This window comes from Pagrus major, chromosome 15, assembly GCF_040436345.1.
Source record: "Pagrus major chromosome 15, Pma_NU_1.0".
Lineage (NCBI taxonomy): Eukaryota > Metazoa > Chordata > Actinopteri > Spariformes > Sparidae > Pagrus > Pagrus major.
The window spans coordinates 18,215,637-18,242,879 of record NC_133229.1 but is presented as its reverse complement, the minus strand read 5'-3'; the positions used below and the strand labels follow the sequence as shown (position 1 = coordinate 18,242,879).

The following is a 27,243-nucleotide window of genomic DNA, read 5'->3' as shown; positions in this document are numbered from 1 at the left end:
GACCTGTATCAGCTAGTAGATCAATCAATCAATCACCAACAGTATTATCCTTTTAATCATCTGATGATCCCTCTGACATACCTGAGTTCCGTAGGGGTTTCCCCAGGTTGGGAACTACCGGCTTACAGTTACTGAGCTTCAAAAACAAAACAAAAATTCAAATAATGAATAGCGGAACTTGGGGTTTAAATAATGTTAATAGCTCATATAAATATGCACTTCGTATGTAAATGTGGCCATTGTTTTGCAGAAATATGGCACAGATGTAGATTCCCATTGAATTTATGTTGTTACAACACTCCCAAACAGCATTTGGACAGTCATGGGATGCTTGGGAAAGCGGACTAATTAAATTCTTTCAAGTGACGCAGCAGCTCCTGAAGGCAGGGTGAGGCCGGTTTCACTCCAGTTTTCACCAACTGACTCCCCCTGCAGCTGCTGTGAGTCCAAATCCGTTGTGTGTGACAGTTTTCTGTATGATCAAACGGCATTCAGCAGACATCAAAACCTGGGCTGCAGTGTTGCTTGTGTATGGTGAAGTGGGGATGTGTTTGGTGTGTCTAGTTCAGGGGGACACAAACACACACACACACACACATACGAACACACGCATGTTTAGTCTTTGCCCTGCGGCGAGCAACAAAGGTGTTCAGTCATGTGAAACCCAAGCCTCAAACCTGCAGGTTGACCCTTGACCTTTCACACACAGACACACACACACACATATGAACACAGAGAAGAAAAAGGAGAGGGCCAGATTAAGAGAGAAGATGGGAGCGTAGTTTGCATGTGTGTGTGTGTGTCGTCACAGAAGCACATACACATTGGTCCCAGACATAACAATCTAACACACAATGTCCCCTTATCCACTTGTGTGTGTCTATTTCTCTTTCCTACACACATTAATACATCTTGAGTTTGAGCAGCGCTCCGTCTCTCTCACACACACACCTTTCCAACAAAGGTGACCCAACCCCCTCATCTGTGTAGCTGCAATTAACCTCCATAACCCCTGGACGTATGAGTGTGTGTTGTAGAGTGTGTGTCCTGAACTTGGTTACCCAAGACAGGCACGAGTCTCCAGGGCATGTCGTCACACACACATTCACACATACACACACATACCCTCACACACCCTCACACATGCACACTGGTAATCCATGACTTTCCTGGACATCCTTTTATCCAGCTCAGGCCTGAGGGATTTTCCATTGGCCCGGCCAGGCCGAGAGGCCTCTTTCTGGGGTCAGAGATCAGAGAGATGCCCTTCATGACCCTGGAGGATCCAAGCACGGCAACAGCCGTCTGCCGTTGCTGCGTGCGCTATGAGGTCAGGGGGTTAGAATCCAGTTAAGGATGACGATGATATAACACAGAACATCAAACACGTCCTTTTGAGTTGATGAGAAGGATTTTTTTTTTTTTTTTCTTTCTTTGTAATCCTTCAGTTACAGGGTACAAACGCTTGGTTTAATGGCCTCTTTGTTTTACCATGTTAAAGCAAAACAGAGTGACCACTAGATAACACTATCCTTGAAGTGTGACTCGTGAGACATCATAAACTGTTTATAAGCTAGCCCGGTAATTGTTAGAATTGGAGAAGGAGGCCATAAACACAACGTGCAAATGATTTGGGGTGTTAGATCATGTATGGGATTAAAGTTAATGACATAATGCTGAAATAATTCTTATTTTCTGACATTTATCTGATGATTCCACTGCAACACTTTTAATCTTGGCTTCGACTGGGCTCTGAAACTGCATCTAAGACCTGTGTAGCACCTTGACGCACATTAGCTTAACATTAAGGACCCTATACCTTAAAGAACTTGGAGAAGGTTCAGTTAATATTACACATCAAGTACAAAGATTGAAATAACAGTGTGAAAAATGTTAATCTATTAACCACCACATAGACACGGTGTCAAATGTGCATGCCCCCTCCCCCATTCATTCATTCTTTCATTCATTCAGATTCACTTTGACAATGAATTTGAACTTCAGACTGAGTTCACGGTGGAAGGAATGAAAAGAGAAGAAAAGGGAGGGAGGACGCTTTCTTTTCTTGCTCTAAGCCTACCCTCTGACCTTGTGACCCTGCAGAGGGGCAGACAGGCCTCCCCTCCCGTCCCCCTGCTTCCTCAACCCCCTGACATTCCCAGCGACAAAACCCTCAACATATTTAGTTTTTAAGATATGTCACAACATGATTATGGCAGAGCTGGAAAGGGGAGACAAGACAAACATGTGTCACACAGACACATGGACGCAAATCACCACACCCGCCGTCGCTGTTTGATTTGCCTTTTCTACATCTCGCATTCCAGCACTGATGGTCTATCAATAGACTTTGACCTCTCCTGCCTCAGCTTAGCTTTGTGAGCATGTGTGTGCTTGTGTGGGGTGGTGGGGTGTGCGACTACTATTCTTAATTCTGATTTAGCCAGCACTGGTTACTTGTGACAGTGTTATTAGTGTGAGTAGCGATTGAGTTAGTGTGAGTGGATTTGAATTTAAAAAGCAAATTCTGAATTGAATTGAACTCAACACAAGATGAAATAACTTCTTGACACAGTTTTTTTTTGGCTCTGTGTTCGTTCAATAGTCTAAACAGTCCATGTGGCGACGCCATAATGTAACATCAGCAAGGTCAGATATAAGATGGAGCGATTACCACATGAACTCTTATCTTTTACCTCCTGACATACCAGTCACAACTTCCAACCCACAGAAAATACTAAATACAGTGCAAACAGTTTTAAAGCTAACCAAATTCCTCCAGTAAAATCATACTCATATCAGAACAAAGCCCAGAGTCATAGCTTGACTTGGGAAAAACCCTGTCGCCAGTGTTTTAGCAGCGGAGCTTAGCCTGCTGTTGGTTTGTGACAGAGGTACATGTAAGCTTAAGCTGCCTGTCACACCTATGGCTTGGTTATGTTTGTCAGCCACTTCATGACAGCGTTGGAATTTGGTACTTTTCTGTCACATTTCTGCACATGTCCATTTTAACAACATTATTGTGTGTGAATTAAAACTGTCTCCCTCATATCTAGTTTATTTAGTCACAGAGTGTTAATATATCGGCACAGCACATTTTTTATAGCGGTAATGAAGACATGTGACTCAGTTTATTTGGTCCAAGTTTCAAGAAAGTCCCAGGTCAAGTCCTAGGTCAAGTCAAATCATATAAGCAACGTGATTGTTTTGGGTCTGAATGCTAAGTTAGGAAGACTTGTTCGGAAGGGAAAACAAAGGCAAATGGTAATATTGTTACCGAATCCATCCCAGTTTATATGTTCAACTTTGACCTACCATATTTGCCACAGTTTTCTGCAGACATAGTTTGGTTTTACCTCAAAATAAAGTTTTTAGAGAGCTTAACACAAACTGTTGGCTTGTTTGTGATTTGTCTCATTAGATTTTATAGCAGTAGTGTCTGTAGATCTCAGCTGTTACTGTGGTGAGTTGTAGCATCTCCAACAGAAATAATGGCCAAGAGCAGGAGTTGCATTGTGGGTAATGTAGGCACCAGGTTTTGATAAAGAGGAAGAATGTGTGGAGAAAAAAAGCTGGTATCTTTCATTCTGCTGTTTTGATTTTGAATTTGATTTTTAAACTGTCCATAATGACTCCTCAGTGTTAGAGGAGTAAAGGGCTAGACCAGTGGACTGCTTTTCAAAACCTGTTGCCTACACTACCCACAATACAACTTACCCACTAAATTCCTCCAGTGACATAACTGGAGGGAATTTCTCAAATTACAAGCAGTTTCATCTGGAGCCACAAAAGGCTTTATACTATTTTTTTTTTTCCAAACCTTAAGAAAGCTTTTTCAAATCTTATGGCAGGCAAACTTTGGCCTGCAGGCCCCCCTTTGGAGTATAAAGAATTACTTAAGCTAACAAGAAGTATCATTTCAGGAGCTCTGCAGATTTTTATTTTTTTTTATTTATTTTTTTCTTACATGTTTCAACTAATCATATTTTTTGCCAGTCTTGTAGCCCTTCTTAGTATACAAACATCGAGCCTATTCAAGTTAAATGGCCTTGCAACCATGAATTAATACCAGGTCAGAGATAAACTTTTCTTTCACCTCGAGTGATTGCACAGAGTTTCAGTCTGTGGTTCTGAAGTCAGTGTCTTAGACTGCAACTCCTACGCAGGGGCATTAAGTGCGTTGCGGGCAAAGGCAGTCAATGTCCGTGCATTATTCCTTTACTAGCTTTGACTGATTTTTTTTACATCCTTGACTGGCCTTGTGGCCATTATATGTGCTAAGTAATGTTCAGTGATTGTCCATTACAATAAGAGGCATTTACTTTGCATCCCCGTTCCTATGGACCGCCGTGGTCAGCGTGCATCAAACCACTCAATATATATAGAAGTATCTACTCCTCTGTATGGCAGACGGAGGCTGGCCAAGACAAAATGCACTTCTGTGGCATTGCACAGTATGTACACAGATACCAAAGTACACTCAGAAGGAAGAAAGACAGACAAAACACACAGGCTCGCACACACACATACATTCCTTTCCTTTATCTAGATTCCATTGGAACAGTGTTGCGTCAAGGCCATACGGTGACAAAAGCAGTGTGAAAACATGCTTTCTTCTGGAGAATCTTTTATTGTTAAAACCCTACAGGCCAAAGACAAATCTATGGGAGTTTATGGCGGACTCCAGGTCATGGTTGTATAGATTTTATAACGGTGACAAATGCATTATGCTTTTCACATAAACCAGCACAGGAGAGCCACAGTAAAGCAGAAAAGGCCTGAATGCTTCACGAGTTTATAACACAATGAATTTATCACAGAAAGAGAGAGAGAGAGAGGGAAGAGGCAGAAAGAGAGAGTGAGAGAGAGGAAGTGAAAAAATATGGTGCTGATTTGTTTTATTTGCCCAGGCGGTGTTGCTGGTGGCTGGTCACATTGTTTAACAGGGAGTAAAGAGGAAACTGCTGCCACTTGTGGGTCCTAAGGTGGGAAATAAAGTCTTACAGTCCTCCCATGTCAAACACACCTGAACCTCTCGCAACACTGAAACTCCTCAAAGTCAGTAGCTCTTGGGGCATCAAGGTAGCTTGGCAGTCGCTTAAATGAAAAGTCACCGCTTTGAATTTGGATTATACGTGTTCTTTGTGATCTTTTTGTAGCCTTTATTCTTGCGGGGTAAATTTGAGTTCTGTGCTCTTTTTAATTTTAGGTTTAAATTCAAATGTGCATCAAATTCACATCTGGCAGTCGCCCATTACACTCTCTGTACGGCTACAAACCTGCTCCTCGGCCCATCTAATCTCTCTGTACTGTGTCGTCAAGTAAATATGCCATTTGGAGTTGAAGTTTGAAGTGACAACAGAAATGATTTTAGAAGTTAAAAAAAAACAAAACACTATGGCATCTGTGAGCATAGTGTATAAGCAGATAGTGGCGCATCTGAAGTTGTGTATTGTGCTGTTTCACGCACCTGCATGAGAATGTGCATTCATGTCAGGTGAATACAGAGCAAAGCATTGAAGGTTTTGTAAAATGTTCACTCATGCACTTCTTGTTATTGGCCACTTGCCACAATCTGACACACAGTAGTTCTATTTTTGAAGGTATTGTTGAAGGTTGAAGCACATATAGCTCATGTTTTTGTCCCTACATGGATGGATTATTACCAAACAGAGATACCAGGCGCAGGCCCAGTGGCTTAAAGGTCCCATAGTATGCTCATTTTCAGGTACTTTTATTTGTGGTGTAGAACATATTAACATGCTTTAATGTTCAAAAAACACATTGTTTTTCTCATACTGTCCGATGCTGCAGCACCTCTACACATCCTCTGTCTGAACGCTTCATTTTAGTGCCTGTCTCCTTAGAGACTGTGAAGGCACAGTTTCTGAATACAGGCTGTGTGCATTTCTCTGTGGATTGAGCATTTTAATACTTTCACAGCTGTTATGTAGCACCTAGACCTGCTTTATAATTGAAAAAGACATGGAAAACTCACTTTCTACAATGTGGGACCTTTAAATTGTTGGAAGGGGGGCCCTGAACTAGAGCACGCGTTTAACCTTTCTTTTTGCCTTTTTCTTTGAAAAGTCAAGTTCACTTCTGAGCTTCTAACAAAGAGTCTGATCTGACATTCATTGTATTATATTTCCGTTGCTGTATAAAACAGCTGCACTGTGCATACTTACACAAAGCCTGCATTCAAAATGGTAAGGTAATTTCAATATGTTTTACAGCAAAGTAGCTCTGCTTTATGAAAATTTAGCACACTCGTTTCTTTTGTTGTATTTCTTTAATATGGTGTATATGCTATAATAGTTTGCCTAATATTTATGGAGTGGAGGGTCTGTTTGGATCCGTTGTGACTGGAAAGGAGTCCAGCATGAACAAAATACTCAAGGTCAGGTGCAGTTTTTTTTATTTATTTTTTTTTGCCATGAAAGTTAAATACCAGATTAGATTTTAGATTTCTGTGTTATGTTTTTAATCTCAATCAAAGTGATGGTACTTCACATTCTTTATGTCCTTAATTACATCCACATATGTCTTATAATTTGGACCCATGGCAGGTGTATTGATGCTTTCTGAAAGGACTTAAGAGTGCGTGAGAGAGCTGAACAGAAGGGCGCAGTGGTTGGAGGACATGGTGCTGATTGATCTTGACAGCTTTATGAGGCTTTGTGACTACTGAGCAAACAGAGGGACATAATGATATTTACTTAAGTACATTCTGTGAGAGGAGCAGCATATATGTCCATGTGTGTGTGTGTGTGTGTGTGTGTGTGTGCGTGTGTGCGTGCGTGCGTGCGTGCGTGCGTGCGTGCGTGCGTGCGTGTGTGTGTGACTGAAAGACTGATAGAGAACTTTTCAGGGCTATTATCAGCAACAGATACTGTACTGTACTTTGAGGAGTGACATGTGTAGTGCACATATGTGCTCTGAGATAGCATGCAAACTAAGTAAAAATGGTGTGATGCACGCACACACGCCTACACACACAAACAGGCATACACTAAAACCAGCTGAGCTGTCCGGATCAACAGGTAGGATGACACTGCAGACACACAGGTGTCAGGAGTTTTAGAAGTTTTCATGGACTTGAGCCCTCCCACTCCTCCTGGACAAGACAATAACAGCTGACATACACACACATATATACAAGTCATAAAGTACATATAGTACAGGGCCAAAGGCTAGGGTGGGGTTGGGGGTGGAGGTCTGAGTTCATTGGGTTCAAGCAACAGTGCGAGACACTGAGGCCTCATTAGAGAAAGCATGTTAAGAACACGCCCTGAGCAGGTCACCACTGACACCTAAAACACACATATATACTCTTAGGAGGGAGAACTATGCCCTCTGAACTACATGTCTATACATGCTGACTTGTGAAAACTCTTCCATTTGAAGTGGTTTATGAGAAAAACATATTTTTATAAGAAATATATTTAGATTAAAAAAAAAGAAAATGTGATGATAATTATAAAAAGGTGATGTCGGCAGCTGTGCAGGTTAAAGATACCAGTGAGCTCTAGGATGGGGGTTAACTACACACACACACACATACCCATGCACACACACTTGAGTCAACTTGACACACACAGAGTGGAGATAAGCGACAAGTGCCATTATACTTTCATTTTTTTTATTAATTGTTTTTCGATAAAGGGACAAAATGGGTGTGTGAACAGGATTATGCAGACATCTGCCAGAAAACACAGACAGTGGTTTTCCCAATACAACTGAACAGAGACCCCAAACAAGTACAACAGAAATTAAAGAGCTCGGTTTGTCCAATGACCATCGGCCACCATTACAAAAGAAAAACAAAAATCAAAATTATATAATAACCGAAAATAAAAAACAAAATAAAAAGAAACCAAAAATAAGGATCCATTCCATGTCTCTGTTTTGAACAGAGCATATAGGTAATAATAAATAGTAACTCCCATAGTAAAAGATAAAGTTCAAGTTCAAGTTACAACAAACAGCTCTCAGAATAGGAATAGAAAAGGCTGATAACAAAATATTCCGCATTGCCATTTACAAAAAAGTCTCAACTCAAGCAGGCTTCTCCACATCCCCCGGGTCATTTTTAAATATGCTTTGCATATGAAAGTATACCCAATCTAAATATAAAGCACCATTTAGTATTTGGCAATGAAAAAAAACTGCAAAACATTTAATTTCTTTTTTAAATGTATTTATTTTGACGCTTTTTTTTTTTCTCGTAATCCATGTACTGCATATGAAGTTTTTTTTTTCTTTTTTTCCTCTCTTCTTGATGTTGGAATGTAGTCAGGTGGGAGGGGTGAGAGAGACAGAAGCACACAACAGAACAGGCCGACGTCAGCTTGCATTACTGCATACAAGAATGGCAGCAGGGGGGAAGGAGGTCCGAACCAAAAACCAAAGAAGATATGTACAACCATCTCTGTGGACAGGAAACAGAGCGGCGGCCATCTGATGGCCTGTGACGCCTCCCAATGCCACATACTTTAGCTGCTTTTTTATGGGGTTTTTCCTTTTATTTCTTTAAACATACAAATAATTCGCACTATATTATCCTGCCAAATTAAAAAAATATACCGTGGCAGCTTGGGATTTTTTTCCACTACCAAAAAAAGGTATGGTAAATACCTTTAGAGAGAACAAGCAACAGTTAAAAATACGAGCCTCAATATAAATACTATAGTGCCTACTCTAAGTGAACATTGAATTCAAATACAATTCTAGAAATACAGAAAAAGTAGACCATAAATGTGTTTAAGCATAGGAATCGACATGAGTGTGCATTTTCCTATATTTTAAGTTCTTTATTATATATTCATATATAATCTTAATCCTTTCCCCAATGCAAATTGTATTTCAACCTGAAGAGCTGTGAAGAGCCAAGGCAAAAAAAAAAGAAAGAAATACAAAACCATCACAGAAATTTTTTTTGTTTGTTTTTTTCGTCTTTTTTTTTATCATTTCATATATACTGTGATCGGAGTCTTGAACACCACCAAGACGCTGAGGAAAAGAGAAACGACAACAAAACTTAAATACAGTTTCCCCTTCGAGATAGTGGAGTGTTATTTGCACAAAAAAAAGACGTTTATTTTCATATCTATAATGAAAGGAAGATTTATACAAAAACTGATTCTTGCAGTGTGAGCAACAAGATTTGAGTGTCTGTAATCGAGGCAGCAAGGTCTATAGATTATTCTGGTGTCAATGACAATAATGTTACAGTATAGCTCCTTGTAAATGTGGATGTTTGGTGCTGCAGTGGTCAATGAAAGCTGCATCAATTTTGTGACCATGAAGGATCTGTGTTTACTTATGTAACTCACATCAAACCTTGTAATTTACAGACCTTGCCGACAGGATGAATTTTTCGCCCAGGCAAAGCACTGGGGTTTCTCGGGGTAACAAATTGACAAATGGTCAAAGGTGAAACGGCAAGGGTACAAAGGTCAAGGTTCATGAGGCTGGAGTTGCTGGCAACAGATTATGTGTCTCATCTTTTACTGCTTTTAACAATGGGACCCTCGTCATCTGACAGCATTTCAACAACGTTTTCCCTTCAGCGTAAATTTGTAAACTGGGAAAATTGAACAGTGCACTTCATGTCCTCTATACGACAATCTAGCTTTTAGACTCAACACATGTACCAACATTGCATCAGTGTGGGAAAATGCAAGCAAAACGTCGGTACTTACTCTCAGTGACAAGTGCTATACTATGAACAGCTTGAATGAAAAAAAAAACTCTATTGGGTTCAAAAGCAACAGAAAACAAAAAAAAATGTGCCCTGCATTAGCCTATGCATACTGATTCAAATTAATGCATTTAACTCTTTTTAAGAGCCTTGGAGTACAGGTATTTTTTGCAATTCTTTCTTCCTTTTCCCTCTGCAATTCATATTTAATGACCCTGTTTTGATATTAGAAATGTAAAATGAAAGAGATAGCCTCTGATCCCCGTATTACATACGTAGCTTTGAGTTCTGTGTAGCTTTCTGTCTGTCTAGCTTGTAGTTATTTCAATGCTCTCAAATAAAGTTAGCCTTACTTGGAGCTCATATATTACTTTATGCATTGTTCCACACACTGACATATCGAAGCAGCGTTGTAGGTTTGTGCTAACGCAGATGCATGACACTTCTCAGCCATGCGCTGTATCCCTCAAGTTCAGGATTGTACATTACAGATTACCTTTATCTCAAAAGTACCTCCTTACCAGAAAAAAACTACAAATAATTCAGATATACACAATACTGCTTGTACCATGCTTGCCATGAAATCCACATATTAAAGAGATAGCCTATTGAACATGTAATAGGTAGCTAAATGATGATTAACAAGAACTCTCTGATCTTTCATCATGAGTTGTCACAGTCTATTTTGAGCAGTCAGGTGCTTGATGCAAGGACCTTTCCTGGGTGGCTTAAACCTTCTAGCTTTATCTAATGTGACCCCAAACTTATACCAGATAAGATTATGGCCAATGCAGTCTTGAGATATCAAAGGCACTCTTTCTTATTCTACCAAATGATAGTACAAATTCAATTCTAGCACACCCTTGTCTTTTTGAAAGAAATTTGAAGGCTGTCGTTACTTTAAGTTTAGTCATCAAGCCAATGCAATTTTTATTTTATTTTTTAACCCTGTGTGAACATGGCATCTTTTAGAAAGATCAAGATAAGTGCATTTCCAGGGTTGTAAGAATTGGGTCAAATCAAAGACTGTTCACTTTCCATGTTACAAAACAAAACTGTACATGATATGTGTTACAGAATGTATGCAGCATGGTATATCTTTCTTGTCTTTTCTCTTTTTGAAGAATAAAAAGAAAAAACAGAACAAGAGAAAAACAGCAACACATTTACTCAACAACTAACCAACCAGGGACAAGTTCTTTTCTTTTTTTGATTAGCAAAAACATACTATGCATGCTGACTAATTCTTAAAAATGGAAAAGGAAAACTCAAAAAAGAAAATAGTACACAACATGTAAATTATTGCACAAGAGAAAGGCTCGAAGTTTTGCGTCAATGCAAGAGTATTGCCCCGATACAGATCATGCATTCAATGGGTAATGGAAACGGGGTGTGCTGGTGCAGAGCACATGGTCTTAAGCCTTCGCCAGACTGGCGAAAGTTGAGTGTTAGGATTGGGGCAAATCTACAAGGGGCTGGGAATAAACAGGGGACTAATGGCGGACATAGCTGCGGGGAAAAGGTCCCATAGTTCGGCCTTCTACTCTGACTTTATTTCGGCACTCAAAGGACGGTCACTGTGCCATTTTTTCATGTGTTTCTCCAAGGTGCTGTAGACACTGAAGGGCATCTGACAAATTTCACACTTGTACACGTCTTTGCCGATCTGACCGTGGGTCTTCATGTGGCGAGTAAGTTTGGAGCTCTGGGCACAAGCATAATTGCACAGCTCACACTTGTATGGTCTCTCCCCTGTGTGGCTGCGCCGGTGCACTGTCAGGTTACTGCAGTTCTTGAACACCTTGCCGCAATACTCACAAGTATCACTCCTGCGGCTTTCCTTGGAACTGGGCCGTCCAGGACCCCCGAGGTGTGGTGTGCTGCCTCCACTGCCTGTGCCACTGCGGCCTGACATCCCACCATCCAGTTCCCCAGGAGGGGTCGAGAAACGCAGACTACCATTCTCTGAAGAATGCTCGGACGAGGAGGCGAAGGGCGATTGTCTGGAATCCCCAAAGTTCAGAAAAGGGTCCTTGAGTTGTCGGGAGGCGGCATAGCCAGCCAGCCATTGGGAGTAGACGTTTTCCGTGTTAGGGATTGTTGGAGTGGGCAGGTCAAACTCCTTTTCCAGCTTGATGCGTTTGGAGAAAGGACTGAGTGGACTGGGGCTACCCAGAAGCAGTTTCTTAGAGAGGCCAACAGAGGCAGATTCATTAGGGGATGCTCCTCGCCCATTGACTGTTGAGACAGAGCCCTCCTCCCCACGATCTGTTTCCAACACCGAGTTTCCATCACACATCTCACGATTGTGGTGATGGTCTCGGTTGAGGTGGTGATGCAGGTGGTTTTCCTGGGCCATGGCATTCCGTTTGTGTGCGTGGAGGGCTTCACTGAAGTGCTGCATGCTGGCAGCCAGACCCATCCCCTGCATCACCTCAGGGAGTGAGCGGGGGATGGACCCCTCATCAGCTACTGCTCCCAGTCGGCTTCCTATACCACCGTTGTTTTCATGCTGACGTGCCGTTTCAAGGTTCAAACCAAAGTGATGACCAAAGCTGTTGTTTCTTCTGGCTGTCCTCTCTCCATTATGCTCTTCTTCCTCCTCTACTTCCTCTTCCTCCTCCTCCTCCTCTTCTTCCTCCTCCTCTTCCTCTTCTTCTTCCTCCTCTTCTTCTTCCTCCTCCTCCCCGTTCTCACGTAGCATACGGTTATTCTCACTTTTCAGCTTGGCCACAACTGACTTAAGGGCATTGCTTGCACTGGCCATGTGCTCACTGGTGCCAGGCTCCGGAGAGGAGGCTGTTGAGAGCCCATCTTCTGACTTGCCAGTGTTTGGCGAGGAGGATTTGTGCATGTGTGTCTTCATGTGGCGTTTCAGTTTGCTAGCCTGTGTACAAGCATGGTCACACAGGTTACATTTGTACGGCTTCTCTCCTGTGTGGCTGCGCCGGTGCACTATTAGATTACTCTGAAACTTGAAGGCCTTGCCACAAAACTCACAACACTTTGATTTCAAGGGGGTGGTGGAGGAGGGTGTGGCTCCTGCTGAGGGGAGAGGGGTGGTAGGAGTGGTCTGAGAACCTACAGGTGACTGCATGGATCCTGGAAGAGGGGGTGGGGTGGCAAGATATGGAGGTTTGCTGCCCCCTGCACCTCCTGCACTTCCACTTCCTCCTCCTGTCTGGAATGGCTGGAGCAAGCGCTGCATGGGGCTTGGCCTGCTGGGGGATAGTGGGGGAGTGGACCCTGAGGTGTTGCCCGCCAGCTCCCGTAGCCGCCGTGAGAAGTCCATTGTCGGAGGGGGGTCCAGGGGCAGAGGAGGATTGAGGCGCAGCACCCTGTCAAAGGCACTCGGATGGTGGGCTGCCAGCGCCAGCTCTTCTGGGCTCAGGTGGTGGGGGTCCAGGTGGTTCCTTGGTGGGGGGCTGAAGAGGGGTGGCGTGGGAGGGAAACGCTGATGATGGCCCCCACCAACAGCACCACCGGGACCAATTCCTCCCCCTATTCCGACACTGTCCCTTCCACCTGAGCCTGAGCCAGGGATGCGGAGGAGGTTGAAGGGGCTTGCATCAGGAGGCAGATGGAGGCCGTGAAGAGGAGGCTGAGAAGGGCAGTCTGCACCCCCACCAAGGGAGGAAGGCCCACCCATTCGTGGGGTGAGAGGGCTGCCATGTTCACTTTCCAGGTAGATACGGAAGCCATGGGTGTTCTGAGCATGCTGCAGCAGGAACCAGGCGCTGCCGTATGACTGCTTACATGTAGTGCAGGTATAGGTGGTCGGCTCCTCCTTACCTGTTGTGACAGAGAAGAAAGAATTGGGTTAGGAAGAATTTTTACTTAAAAAAATATTGAACACCATTAACAATATCCAGACTATATGTTAGGCATTATTTTCTGAATCAATCAGACAATATAAAAGTCTGTCAAGCATTCCCTGTTCATTTGGAAACATTTAAACAGTTGTACATAAACAGTGCTGTGTCCAGAATGAAATCCATGAAGGACAACTGTTTTTAACTTGGCTGAACCAATCTTTTATTTGAACCCTAGGCCTAACTCTTAAAGCTTTTAAAAGTGGTCGGCACATGGTGTTGAGGGCTTTGCAAATACAACAGTAGCTCTTATTGAGGTCATGCCCCACATGAGTAGCATGTGAGAAGTGTGTGTGTGTTGTGTGTGTGTGTGTGTGTGTGTGTGTGTGTGTGTGTGTGTGTGTGTGTGTGTGTGTGTGTGTGTGTGTGTGTGTGTGCATTTGTTCTTCTCCCAGACTGCTCTGGGACATAATTTCTCCCTTTAGACTGACTGTGAGTCCTCCATTGTCAGCAGCAGAACAAAGAAACAGGGCTATCCCGGCGGACTACCACTTCCCACTGATCTACCAAAACAGAGGCCCGCTGACAAACACACATACACACACACACAGGAGAGGCAACAGAGAAGAATCCTTTAGACAAGTAAGTTACTGCTTCCTCATTACTGTAGCAACAGCATAAATACAGTAAAAAATCAGGCAAATCGCAAATGTTTTTGAAAATACAACTGAAAAAAGGTTTAGACTGATGAGTTACTTCTTTAAGGTATAACCCATCATTGAGTACAATAAAAATCAAATCTGTGCAAGTTATTTCATCTACACTGTATTTTAAAGCCATTTTCTCGAACACACCACAGACAAATGCACATACACACTTTCCATTCACGCAGACAGAGCACCCCAGCCGCCTGAGGAAAGTAAAACAGTAGGAGTGTAAAAACATTTAGGCTCAAACTGAACAAAGACAAAACTCTTTCAGTCTGCCTCAAAGCTTCTTCCATCAGTAAAGCGTGCAGAGTCACTTTGAGATGGCAACGAGAGGAACATTTAAAACAATAATTGCCTTTGAATGGCCTCGGCGATGATGACCCGTGGTGGGACCCGCAGTGTATGTGTAATCTCATTAGGGAACCGAACGGACGGCCATCAGCTCGTTTACAAGATTAGATGACAGACGAACCCCCATTGCTGCCATTCAGAGCCTTCCACTACCAAGCACAGTGCAAAGTGGTTGCATTTGACGAAGCAGAGATTCATACACAAATGGATATACACATAATCGAACAAGAAGTTTAGACATTTATGTCACACTCCGGGCATTTAGATGACACTCTTAACTATTGCCATCAACAATGCAAATGAACTACGGATAAAGGTTACCATACATGGGCGAAAAGCTAGAAAACTGACTGAAATTAGATCTTAGTAAAAAGGTTCAAGGGTAAAATGCTGTTGTAAAGGAAGGCAACGCTGGAATTTTAATAGACAATTGTTGTAATACCCCAAAATGTCTCCAAAAATATCTAAATGGATCAAGTTTGTAGCAAAATCTAAATATTTAGGTTTATTTTACGATTACATTTCAAATTCTAGTTAAAGCTGGCACAGTATGTGACAATGCAAGGTTATGTTTTAGGTGTGGATAGAAATCCAGTTATTTGTGGGATAGCAACCACAACAATTATAAACAACATCCAAAAATGTCAAAAGTTGCCACACATAATAAACTGAAACATGCTGTAATATTGTTGCAAAATCAGAATAAATAAACAGGTTTCATTCTAGGGGTCGTAACATTGATGCTAATTATCTCCGATGACTTTTTGGTAAAAAGCTATTTTGCTGTAACGTGTCCAGACAATAAATCCCAAAACATCCCATTAACATGTAAACAGGTAAAGTGGTTTGTAAAAATAGACACAGATTGGGATGTATAACCTGCTAATTACCGGCAGAATGAATATGACAAATTAGCAGTGAAGCTAAAAGGATGTCATGGTTTACAGGGAAGCTTTTATACATCCACACGTTGCAATTTGGTTCTAATAGCCAGAAAGAGCGAGTCAAAGAGGTTGCAGTGAAAAAAACATATTCAACACATATCTGTGAGGGGAACATTTTGTGTACGTGCTCGTGGGAGTGTGTGTATTTTAAAGAGATGTAATTTTCCACACACTACGAGACTTACTTCACAACATACATAAACACACATTTATGATGCTGAAGTGTGAAAGACTAGCGTGTTGTGCCTGTGTGTAGACAGGGTCCGTGTAAGTGTGTAGGGGAACATTCTTCCCCCTCTTTTATGTCCTTCCTCCTTCTTATTGACCATCCCTCCCTTCCTCCCCATCTCTTCTTCTGTACACACACACTCATCCCACATGACCAACAGTTTGGAAAGGCAGCTAAATTATGGATCATTAAAATCGGCACAAATTACCACTAATTGTGGCCACCTGCATAGGATCTAACCTGTGAATATCATTTGCATTATCAGGACCAGGGAGGCTTCATTTATTTATTCATCTTTTTTCCCTCTCTAATCCTGGACACAGTACTCACAATAACACTGCACTTGTTCCCCCTTGGTCGATCTAGGAGGTGGTTTATCCTTTTGTACACGTTACGTCCCATATGGGAAACAAATTTATCCAGCATGGGGACAGTTCTTTCCTTCATTGACTAGGGGTGTGAGTTCTGCCTCTGTATTTTTGATCATGAAAAATGTCTCTCTCACTAAGGTGACAGTCTGATAATGACAGTCTTGTACACACAATTTAGACAGGTCAAGCAAGCATTTGTGGGACATCAATGCGGAGATGGAAAAATATCACAAGATTGTTTTTCCCATTGAAAAGCCACCAAATGTAAGTTGGTATTGTAAGCACCCTAAAAGATTCCTCTCAGTAGGCATTAATGTGGGGTAAATAGTTAACTAACTAACCATAAAAGAAGCCCAGATTAATTATATTAGTATTGTTGTTTGCCAAATAAAGTTTGCCAAGCTTTTCTCTAAAAGAAATTAATATTGGAGCCTCTGAGGAGCCCTATCTCCCTTGAATGGTGCACATGGTTTTATAAAATAGTTCCCAAATTGGGGCCAGGACCTCTACAAGGGGTCACAAAGAAAATATGATGAACACAAGATTATCAACAAGATAAGGAAGCAGATAAATAACATATTTCTGGTACATAATTCTGTTCTGTATTTTTTTCATATTTAACTCTAATCTTTCCTGTCTTACTGGGTAATTTCAGGCTTTTTTGAAAAAAGTCCTAAATGTCTCAGGGATTCGGTCATTTATACATGCAGGAAAACTGATGTATTATAAGAGGAAGGAGACCCACTGCGGCTGCCCAGATATTTGTGCCTCAAACTCAACTACATCTGCTTTAACCAAAAAAAAAAAAAAAAAAACTGCCAGCTAATGAAAACTAAGCTTGTGAGTTTGTGGAACAGCACAATGATAAAACAGTAAAAGGATTTGTGTTTTCAGACAAAGATGTGAGCAAAATATTGAGGAAAACAAGTGCGAGGCACAATAGTGTAACTCTAAAGCTAACACGCTCCTCTTTGACTCGTAGCTCAGACTTGTCTGCACGCTGATTGAAACTGTAAGGTTAATGGATTTTAGAGTAGGCGACCGCTCCACTCTGTCTCTCTGTAATATACTCCCATCAGCCACTTCATTAGGCAAACTCTCCACCACTGGGAGGTAGAAAAATGAAGAGAGAAAGCAGAATGGAGACTAGGAGATGAAGATAGATAGAGTCAGAGAGAGGGAAAGAAAGAGATGAGATGGGAGAAATAATGCCTCTGGTTTAAGTTTAGATAGAGGTGACAAATACCTGCTTCAACTTTTAAGTCCAAAGCAGGAATGTTGAAGGAGAGAAGAGGGAGGAGGGAGGGAAGAAGGGGGTAAATAATAGCATCCGGTTCTTTACCTGGGGTAAATGTCAAAGCCATACAGCCACTAGTGAGACTCCAGAGAACACACACGCACATTTCAGAAATGTCCTAACACTCAATACCAGCCATGCTACAGTGACAAGCACAGGCATTAAGCCCTATTAAGCCAAGGGCATTGCCTGGACACTTATGTGGTGCTAGATGGGAGAGGGAGGCAGTGAGGCAGCTTGGCTCATGTTTCACGACTCCTTTGTGTGTGTGTGTGTGTGTGTGTGTGTGTGTGTGTGTGTGTGTGTGTGTGTGTGTGTGTGTGTGTGTGTGTGCGTGTGTGCGTGTGTGTGTGTGTGTGTGTGTGTGTGCGTGCATGTGCGCGTGCATGCAGCAGCTTCCCCTAGCTCTATCTATCCCTCTCAAAAGGATGTGTAGCACTCTGATCCAATGGCTGTCAAAGGAGCTGAATAAAGCCAGTGCACCAAACTGACGAGACACACTGTACATCCAGAAATGGGGGTTTGTTCGGGCCAAAAAGCACTGGAAATATGAAGCGCAATTTTGAAAACATTATATCAATATCCAAATGCAAAAGTTCCTATCTGACTGTTTCTTGCCGTTACCAAAAACTTTAAACTTTTTTTGTTTAAAGTTTCAATGATCCCCACTTCTTTACACAGGCTAAAAGACTTCTTCTATGATGGAAGCACTGGAGGCTGACTGTCAACAAGGGTCCACAAATGTCTGCTTATGTCCATAATATCCGCACATTGCATCTGAGAAGGCTGCACATGTTAAAAAAGCACAGTCGAAAAGCCGTCAGTTTGATTTCTAGTGTGCATGTTCAGAACGTGTCCACATACAGAGACAGTGAATATGGTATATACAGCACCGCGTGTGCATCTGCTGTGTATCAGGCCTGTTTGAGGTACCGTATGGAACACTTAAGAGTGTACATTTAAGTTGGCAGCGACACATTTACATTATAGAGATTCTCTGTAATGAGTCCACCTCAGAACGTCAGCCTGTATAACTGTCTGTTCTTCAGCCAGTCATTCTGTCCTGTAAATTAGCTGGATTGCCACCATTACATCCCTCTCTGACCAGCTGGGAAACAAAAATGGATGCCAGGTCTTGGCTACCAGCTAGAACAGACCGACCACTATCTTACTGGCCTTATATGAATTTTATCCATCTCTACATTCTCAATTTGTTCTCCTTTTATTGTTTATCCCTTTTGTTAATTTCTCTCTACAGCTTCATCCCCTCTATCTCTCCGTCCCCTCTCTCTGTCCTCTTCTTTCTTATATCTCCTCTTCCATGCTTTTTTCTTTGTACTATACAGTACTGTCTCCTTTACATCCCTCCCTCCCTACCTCCTCCATCCTCTCCCCCTCTCTTTCCACCCATCGTTGGCTCTCCGGTGGTGTCCTTGGCTGGGTCCACCTCTGGGTGAGATGATAGTAATTGAGGTAATGGAACATCGCTGAAACAGGATTAGGTACGCATACTGGGAGTGAGGGACAATGTCCCTTAATACAATTTGGGATTTCTATCCGAGCCTCAGGCTTTCAGGATCTGCTGCTTATATTTACATCTGGGCATCGCCGCTCACCCTCAATCACCTCCTGCTTTATCTATAAAGGCGTCCCTGGACATTTCACTAGAATTTTAGCCTTCTATTAAACTGCACATGTTAAAATGTCTGAAGGCATTTTGTTGCATATTTGTCACATTAATCAAATAAATGTATGTTACAAGGAAACATAATCTTGGCCAACTTTGGGGCCAACATTGTCATTCATATCATAATAAAGTTTCTATAACATATGCCATTTCACATTTACTTTAAATGTATTTGAACTGACATACATGAAATGACATGGAGGAGAGTGGTGGCGTCACAGCTGGATGAGATGGCTGCCAAGCCAGAGACCACTGTTCAGGATGGCATTTCAACATTTGAAGCGTGAAACCACTGGATATCAACAAGATAGTCAACAAGACGTTGGGACAATTTCCAAATGTGTTTATGGCGACAGAATCAGGTAAGCAAAAACATTGTCTTTCCCTAACCCTAACCAAGTGTTTTTGTGCCTCAACCAAACCAGACCACAAGCACAGTATTGTCATGAAATAAAACGGAAATTTAGCTGGAAGAAAGTTAAAGTTCCAACATCATCCTTAGTTTGCAGAACCATACACTGGCAACATTTAGTCTCACAGTTGGTTTTAAATATCCCTTTAAAATAAGACAATTTAACAGGAATCAGACTATATGGACTACAATATCATGATCACATTTGAACCAGCAGTATTAATTTTACTGCTTTATACAAAGCGCTTAAGGCAGTTAAAATGCGCAGTTTTTTCTTTACTTGCCTGGTCAAAATTGGAATTAAATCCCACTTAAATGGTCGTAATATTTCTTTTAATTGAACGCAAATTACCAGGACTTCACAGTGTGTCATGTGGGCACATTTGACAGTAATTATGCTCGGAAAATAGGTGAAACTATATAATGACTGTGATCATGGTGTGAAAATTAATTCAGTTCACTCTGTTTCACTCTCACCTTCCCTTTTCTCTCTTTTATAATCCATATGTACTTTCAGTGACAAGGAATTGCATGCTGATCAACACTCAGATACCCATATCTCGTGACTCCCATCATACATTTGTGCTGTAACTGATACACTGCCCTTCTTAAATAAAAAACTCTGTCATGCCTCTGGGAACAAACCATACCAGTGAAAATGATTTTCCAAAGGGTTCTGCAGGACATTATCGACTCCACTGTCATAACCCAGCCTTTCTCCCTGCCATCCTCCCTCCATCGTCACCCACTCAAGTGCATCAGTTGTGGCTTTCTGCTTTGATCCCGACAGTCATTTTTACTGCCCAAAAGCACTAAACCATATCATTGTTGTCATGTGAAAATCTTGGCGCCCTAATTATGGCTCTTTAATTTCAGAACTGCATGTTCTTGTTTGAGCTGGGGAAATTCAATGACCCTTGGGCATATACTGTACATGAAACCATTTTAAAACCCCATTGGTTAGACTCAAAAATGCATGGTGGTCAAGTTCAAAAACAAGACTGTTATGAAATACAGGGGTACCGACAAAACTAAGAACAGTGTTGCGTACTTTAGTGGCAGCCTATTAAATTGTCACAAAATTCCTGTAAGTGCTATTTTGGCTTCAAAAACTGGCACACCAATGTACTGGGATAAATTCTCCAACTACTTCCAGTGTGGTCCAGAAAGAAGCTGCACTTTCCTGCTCTCCCCCAATTATTCTCCCCTCTATGCTCAAGCCTTCTTGCTAACTGGACAGCAAACAATTGGAATGCAAACAGTGGCAGCTGGTGTCCTGTCCGCTCACTGAAGGGAGCGACACAGTCATATAACAACATGACTGCAATTGCTCAAAAAGGCAGTGCTCTGCTTGGAAGGAAATCAGCCTCTATTACTGGCTACAAGTCACCGGCAAGATCAAAGCAACTTCATCAGATATTGCAGTTACAGAAAGAGTACGCCAATGCTGATGCAAAGAATGGTTGTATAATCGCAAAAGGGTGGACAAACTACAGACACAACATTACAACAGATGAATAAGGAGTAGGGGACCTGCCCAAAGGAAGAGGTTTCATTTCTGCATCCCATTAATGTCAGTGTTGTGTCCACTGGCCCAGGGAGGTCTTGTAGTTGTTCAAGGAATCATTGTTGGCGATTAGATGACATTATAAGGGGAACAGTGTTTAGACATGCTTTTCAATAAAGTTGTTGGGAGCTGCTTTTGACAGTCTACAATGTGCTTTCAAGGAGGACTGTCCGAAAGTGTGCACCAATATCCAAAATTATGAGAATCGTTGCTTCAAGACTACGAAGATGCTCAAAAACACAGAGTTCTTGCAGAGAGATCAGGAAGGTAGTGTACTAACGCAGCAAGTCTATGACAGCAGGCTTTTCACCCTGCTTTCAAGTTTGGATGATACTTCTCACAATCTATAGTTCTTTCAAAGCGTGCTGAACCCTTAAGGTGCACCATTGTCTTAAAGATGTGCTTAAAGATGATGTTTACATGGGACACGGAGGAATCTGGTGTTTCATCCTCCTTGTTTGCAAGATTGTAATAATACAGGTTTGTGATTATCTGCATCTGTCACACATTTGTTTGACATCCCCAACAACCCAGCAACTCTTCGTCACTGTTTCATGTATGCTCATATCCCTGTTATCTTGTTTTTGGAATATCCTGCTTAACTTCTTCACGTCTTTGGACATGACTCCATTTATGACTCCATTTATTTTGTGTCAGCTTTGACGTCTTCATCTTATCACTCATCTTGATGAAAGATAATGAAAGATGAAAAAAATGAAAAAAGTAATGACAGATAATGATAGAATTTATCAACTAAATCACCAGTGTCAGGGTTACATTTTCACTCTAGCATGTGGATTATCATTTACATGGTTTATTATCATCATCATCTTTGTGACTTAAATCAAAGACGTCCCTGCATTAATAAGGTATTTACATGCCAGATTATGCATCAAATAATCCAGCTAGGATGTTTGGATTGATCAAAAGCAGGGTAATGGCTTATCTAAGTTTCTACAACCACACAAAGCTTAAACAAATAAACAGGATCTTCAAAATTCTTGATCCTAACCAGAATACTACCACACATGTTAGCGTATTGACTACTGACTGAGAGTGTAAGCTATTCTTTGCAGCAAAATAAAGTTCTTCAAAGTAAAGGCTCAAACTTTGGGAGAATGAAAAACACCTTTTCATCTTAAAAAGGAAGCAGTTTTCTGTGATCGACTTTAAAGTTGTCAGATTTACAGATATTGACTATCAAGGTGAAAAGCAAAAAACACATTGTGTCACTGGTAAAACTCATTTCAGTTCAACTCAAAATAGCTCTACAAAACAACTTTTGCAAATATAAACCTCCAGGCCTGACAATAATGATCTGGTGTTTTAATGGAAGACAGAACTATGAACGAATTTGAATTACCAAAAACAACAATGGATTATTGAGCCTGTCTGATTGCATGCTGTGTGCATGTATGTGCATTAGAATGTGTGTATCTGTGTGGTCCCGCTGAACAGCCACACACTCTCGGCTGATGAGCAAAAATATCAATACCGTCTGTCCCTGTGTGTGTCTGTGTGTGTGTGTGTGTGTGTGTGTAGGATATATCAATACCTTCTGTCTCTGTGTTTGGAACCCCTGCTGGGCTACAGACTGTGCTATCTGCAACTCTCTCACCAGTAATCTACTCGTGTGTGTGTGTGTGTGTGTGTGTGTGTGTGTGTGTGTGTGTGTGTGTCCGTGTGTTTTTGTATGTGTGTGTCCATGCCCGTGTCCATCCAACCACCCATTATAGCTGCCATGTGACAAAGTTTCCTTTTCTTTCTCTTTGTCACACACACAAACACACACGCTCCCTCACACACACACACACGCACACACACAGTAATGTATCTCGTAAAGTCTGCTCTAATGACACAGCCAGGGCCCTTAAACTGTGTTTATAAATGTAATTAAATGGACCGGGCTTTGTAGAAGCATCCAAGCGCACTGTAGCAATGATCCAGTGTGTGTGCATGTGTGTGTATAAGTGAGTGTGTGTGTGTCCGTTTGGAAGACCGGTACTCATGATGGCAGGAACAGCCTCCACTTAACCCTAAACCACCATAGTGAAATTACAGAGCATCCAAATTACAACACTTATGTGAGCAGAGAGAGAGACAGACAGGCAGAGAGAGAGAGAGAATGGGGTTTCAAAGAGGAAACTTGGTCCTGACACACACACACACACACACACAAACACACACAATACTGAATGACTCAGCTTGTGGACTTCAACTTGAAACCCCAGTATGCAGAAACTTCCTTTCAACTCCTAATCTGTTGCAGATTGGTGACCCTTAATCACATTTTATGTTGTCATTTAAGGTTGTTTTTCACGTCGGCTTAATTGCAGGACTCATGCATCAGTTTGATTGATTACATCCTTTTGAGAATCATAGTTTACTCTGTAAGATGCTCTATCCTTTGCTTTAGATTCATAAAAAACAATTGTCCAGGTGTTCTCCGTGATGACAAACTTATTTTTGGAATTTAATACAAAGATTTCATGCAGAGACCGTCAAATGTCACTGGTTGGCAGATGTGCAACAGTTAAACATATCATAATGCTTCAATCATCAGACAACAATGCTACCCCTTCATTCATTTCAAGAGCTGTGGCATGGAAACACAAAGTTGTCTGGAAAAAGCTTTGGTCCTGGATCAACTTTTGCTGCAGAACCAAGTGAAGTCATGTGGTAACGCGATGTCAAACACATGCAGGCACAGAGTCTGTGTAGATTACTTTGTGACGTGGATGTTTTGTTGTCAGATAAGCCTTCAAACTTGTGGATCTATCACTCAAACTGACCTCTCTGGATCACCTCTCAGTAACTGAAGCAACGCACACCCTCCAAAGTAGTGTTATATTTGCCTGAATTATTAGCTCCGCCAAGGATGTTATGTTTTCGCCCCGTGTCTATTTGTTGGTTGGTTGGTTTGTCAGCAAGATTACACAAAAACTACAGAGCAGATTTCTACAAAACTTGGAAGATGGCAGCCCAGAAAAGACCCCATTAACTCTTGGTGCAGAGCTGGATAAAGGGACGGATCCAGGAATTTTTTCTTGCTTTCTTTAACATTGCAAGATATTGATTTCTCAGGAAATAATGGATGGATCTTGATAGAAAAAAATCTGTTTTTTTAAGTTGCTGGTATCTGTGAGTGAGTACAAAAGGAGACTGTTGGGCCTTGGCTGAGATATGCGCTCTACTGAGTGCCATTCTAGTTTGACGATGTGGTCGGGTTGGCATTGGAACAAATACATTTGTAACACAGTACCGCTGACCACTTTCACTGGTCTAATCAGTAACTTTTAGTATTGTTGCTCTTGTTGGTCAGATTAACCGTGACACAAAGTATGTTGCTCTCTGGTTAAAAGACTGAACCCACATGCACGATCATGACGCAATAACAATGTTTCAGACTGGAAGGATTTGCTCAAACTGTTCAAACCAAACCGCAAAATGAACTGAAGCAAGTCTGAAGAAGCTCCATTACATCCCAGCACTGTGAACAGTAACGTCAAAGATGATCAGTCAGTTGAATTTGAAAGTTCATTCTTGGTCACTTAGTCCTCATACAATACAATGCAATACAATACAATGACTGAAAGCAACAGGAAAGCGGATGCTGAGTTTAGACTTTTCTTAGAAACTAAATATAGTCAGTGACGACAAAACATTGTGCTGAAATCAACAAATGAAGTAAATCCGCAAAGTGATTATGTGTCGTCTAAAATGAAACGATTTCATTTGAACCGTTTGAGTGATTTAGTTAAATCAGAGCTTAGTGTCCAATTGTCAAAGTTCAAAAGACTTTAGAACAAAGTGAAATTATATAGAATTATTTTAAATGTGTAATGATGAGGATGATTCTAGCACACGATTGAATAATTGAGAAAACAATAATAATATTCCCAGTCAGCTGTTGGCAGCTTCATCCAAAAATATGGGTATCAGTCAAAAGTGTGAGTTACAAAAGATGACAATTTAGAAAAAAGTACTTTTAATTTCTAGTTCACATCATTAATAAAAATACATGAATTTATTGAATATATTTTTTTTTTTGGACACACACACACGTGCTTGTGTCCCAAATCCCTGATGAGACAAGAGCACACACTGAGAGGAAGCAGATTTTCTTTAGTGCCACAAGCAAGAGGTTGGTGGTCACCGACACACACACACACAGAGACACACACACACACACATTATACACAAAGCCAGCCTGGTATTGAGTGATCTGCAGGGACCTGCAACAGCTGCCAAGCAGGACAATTCAGTCATCACTCTGTGTGTGTGTGTGTGTGTGTGTGTGTGTGTGTGTGTGTGTGTGTGTGTGTGTGTGTGTGTGTGTGTGCATGTGTGTGTGTGTGTGTGTGTGTGTGTGTGCGTGCGTGCGTGTGTGTGTGTGTGTGTGTGTGTGTGTGTGTGTGTCTTGCAGTGACCACAGTGGGAGATCACTCTGAGCCAAGCAAACACCTCAGCTGGCCGGAGGCCCACACACACACACACACACACACACAGCTCTTTGCTTCCTCTCTTCATCTAATCCCTCCTCCGCCCAGTTGGTTTCATCCCTCCATCTGTCCATCAACATTGCATACAGGTGGCTGTCCTCTCTCTCTCTCTGTCTCCTTTCTATTGCTCAATCCCTCTTTTCTTTCTCACATTCCATCTTTCTCTCTGTCTTCGTCTCTTTCACTGCCTCTTTTCTTCCCGGTGTTTCGACGATGAAACAGAAAGGTGAAGGAGACGAGAGGGGGAATCGAGGAGGGGGATAAGGGACAGAAGAAGAGCACGATGAGAGAAGATGAATCACTAAAATACAAACAGCCACACAAACCCTAACCGCCTACACACACACATTTATGGAAACATGTGGACAAGCTGCGACTCGACCGGAGGAGCCACACTGCTGCCAAAAACCCTTTTGCCCGTCTATTCTTTCTCTCCATCCCTCCCTCCCACTTTCCCTCCTTGTTTTCCTCCCACTGATCTTCTATCCATCCCTCCCCTCTTTTAATCCCTCCATCTTCCCCTCCCAGGTGGGAAGCACTCAGTGCCGTCTCTTTAATTGTATTCATCCGACAAGGCCAATCGATAGAGGACATATTTAATACAAATTTATGACTATTAGCCATCAGCGATAAAAAGCCTTTTTTTTCCTGGATAGCTCTCGCTTGTGGTGAAAGAGGGAAGGAGGAGGAGGTGGAGGAGGAGGAGGAAGGAGAGGAAATACAAGCCATCCTGCTTTTAACACAAACAGCCTCCCACAGTCTCACTGTCCGACCTTGGAGAGATATGGTTTAAGCTGCAACAAAAACACGAGAATTCAAGATTTTTTTCTTTTTCTTTTTAGACGAGGCTTCAACTTCAAGCGGGTCTCGGGTGTATTTGGGAGGTTTTTCAGGCATTTGATTTTAGTGCACAGTTCACAAGAGGATTTCAGTATGGACTCCGGCACAGCAGCAAATTTTGGCAGGCATAATAAATAATTATATAGACCAGTTATTTTCACATGTGAGTGAAACACTGCTTCTCAGCTTGTAAAAAAGGCAAAATATGAGGCCATTAAGATAGCAACATGATATACTAAACATAATGTATATAATCAGGTTTGAATAATACGTATTTTAAACGGCAAACAGACACTATTTGTTGTTGTTTTTTCCATAAATCATCTTCCTGCTAAAAGGCAAAAGAGGCGAAATCTTACAAATGTGAGAGGCTAAATATTAAGTTCCTATCAAAGTCCCAGATTTGCTTGCTGTTCTCTTAGATACAGGAACAAACAGCAAACGAGATAAAGCCCAAACTCCCCTCCAGCACTCCTTCACAACCTTGTCTACTTAACAAACACATAGGCTTGATTCATTAGAGCTGCAGTCACTACAGCCTGAGAGCCCTATCGATCCCCCAGACGTTTCCTACAGACTGGGGAAAAAACTGAGAGCAGCTAGAGAAAAAAGGGATAGATGGAGAAACAGAAAAAAGGAGGAAGGAGGAGAAAAAAAAGCCAGAGAGACAGGCTGAATATATGGCTCTGTTAATACGAAGCGAGCAGCAGTTTACCTGTCTCTTTAAATTCATTCTAGTGTGCAAGGCGACTGTGACGGCTCCCGGAGAGAAAAGCCCCCCCAACTCATCGCCAAAGGAAATCTTTCGCCCTCCAAGA

At 41.8% G+C, this 27,243-nt stretch overlaps 1 protein-coding gene across 3 annotated transcripts in view; it reads right to left on the bottom strand.

The window, feature by feature from the left end:
• Positions 1-11,243: 11,243 nt before the first annotated feature.
• LOC141009582 (B-cell lymphoma/leukemia 11A-like) overlaps positions 11,244-27,243 on the bottom strand; it is a 51,300-nt gene continuing 35,300 nt past the window's right edge. For 2 of the 3 annotated variants that reach the window (XM_073482247.1, XM_073482248.1), the window contains exon 3: positions 11,244-13,495. In XM_073482247.1, coding sequence (XP_073338348.1) covers positions 11,244-13,495 — 2,252 coding nt within the window. The remainder of the gene's footprint in view (positions 13,496-27,243) is intronic. The other variant, XM_073482249.1, reaches the window with a different exon arrangement.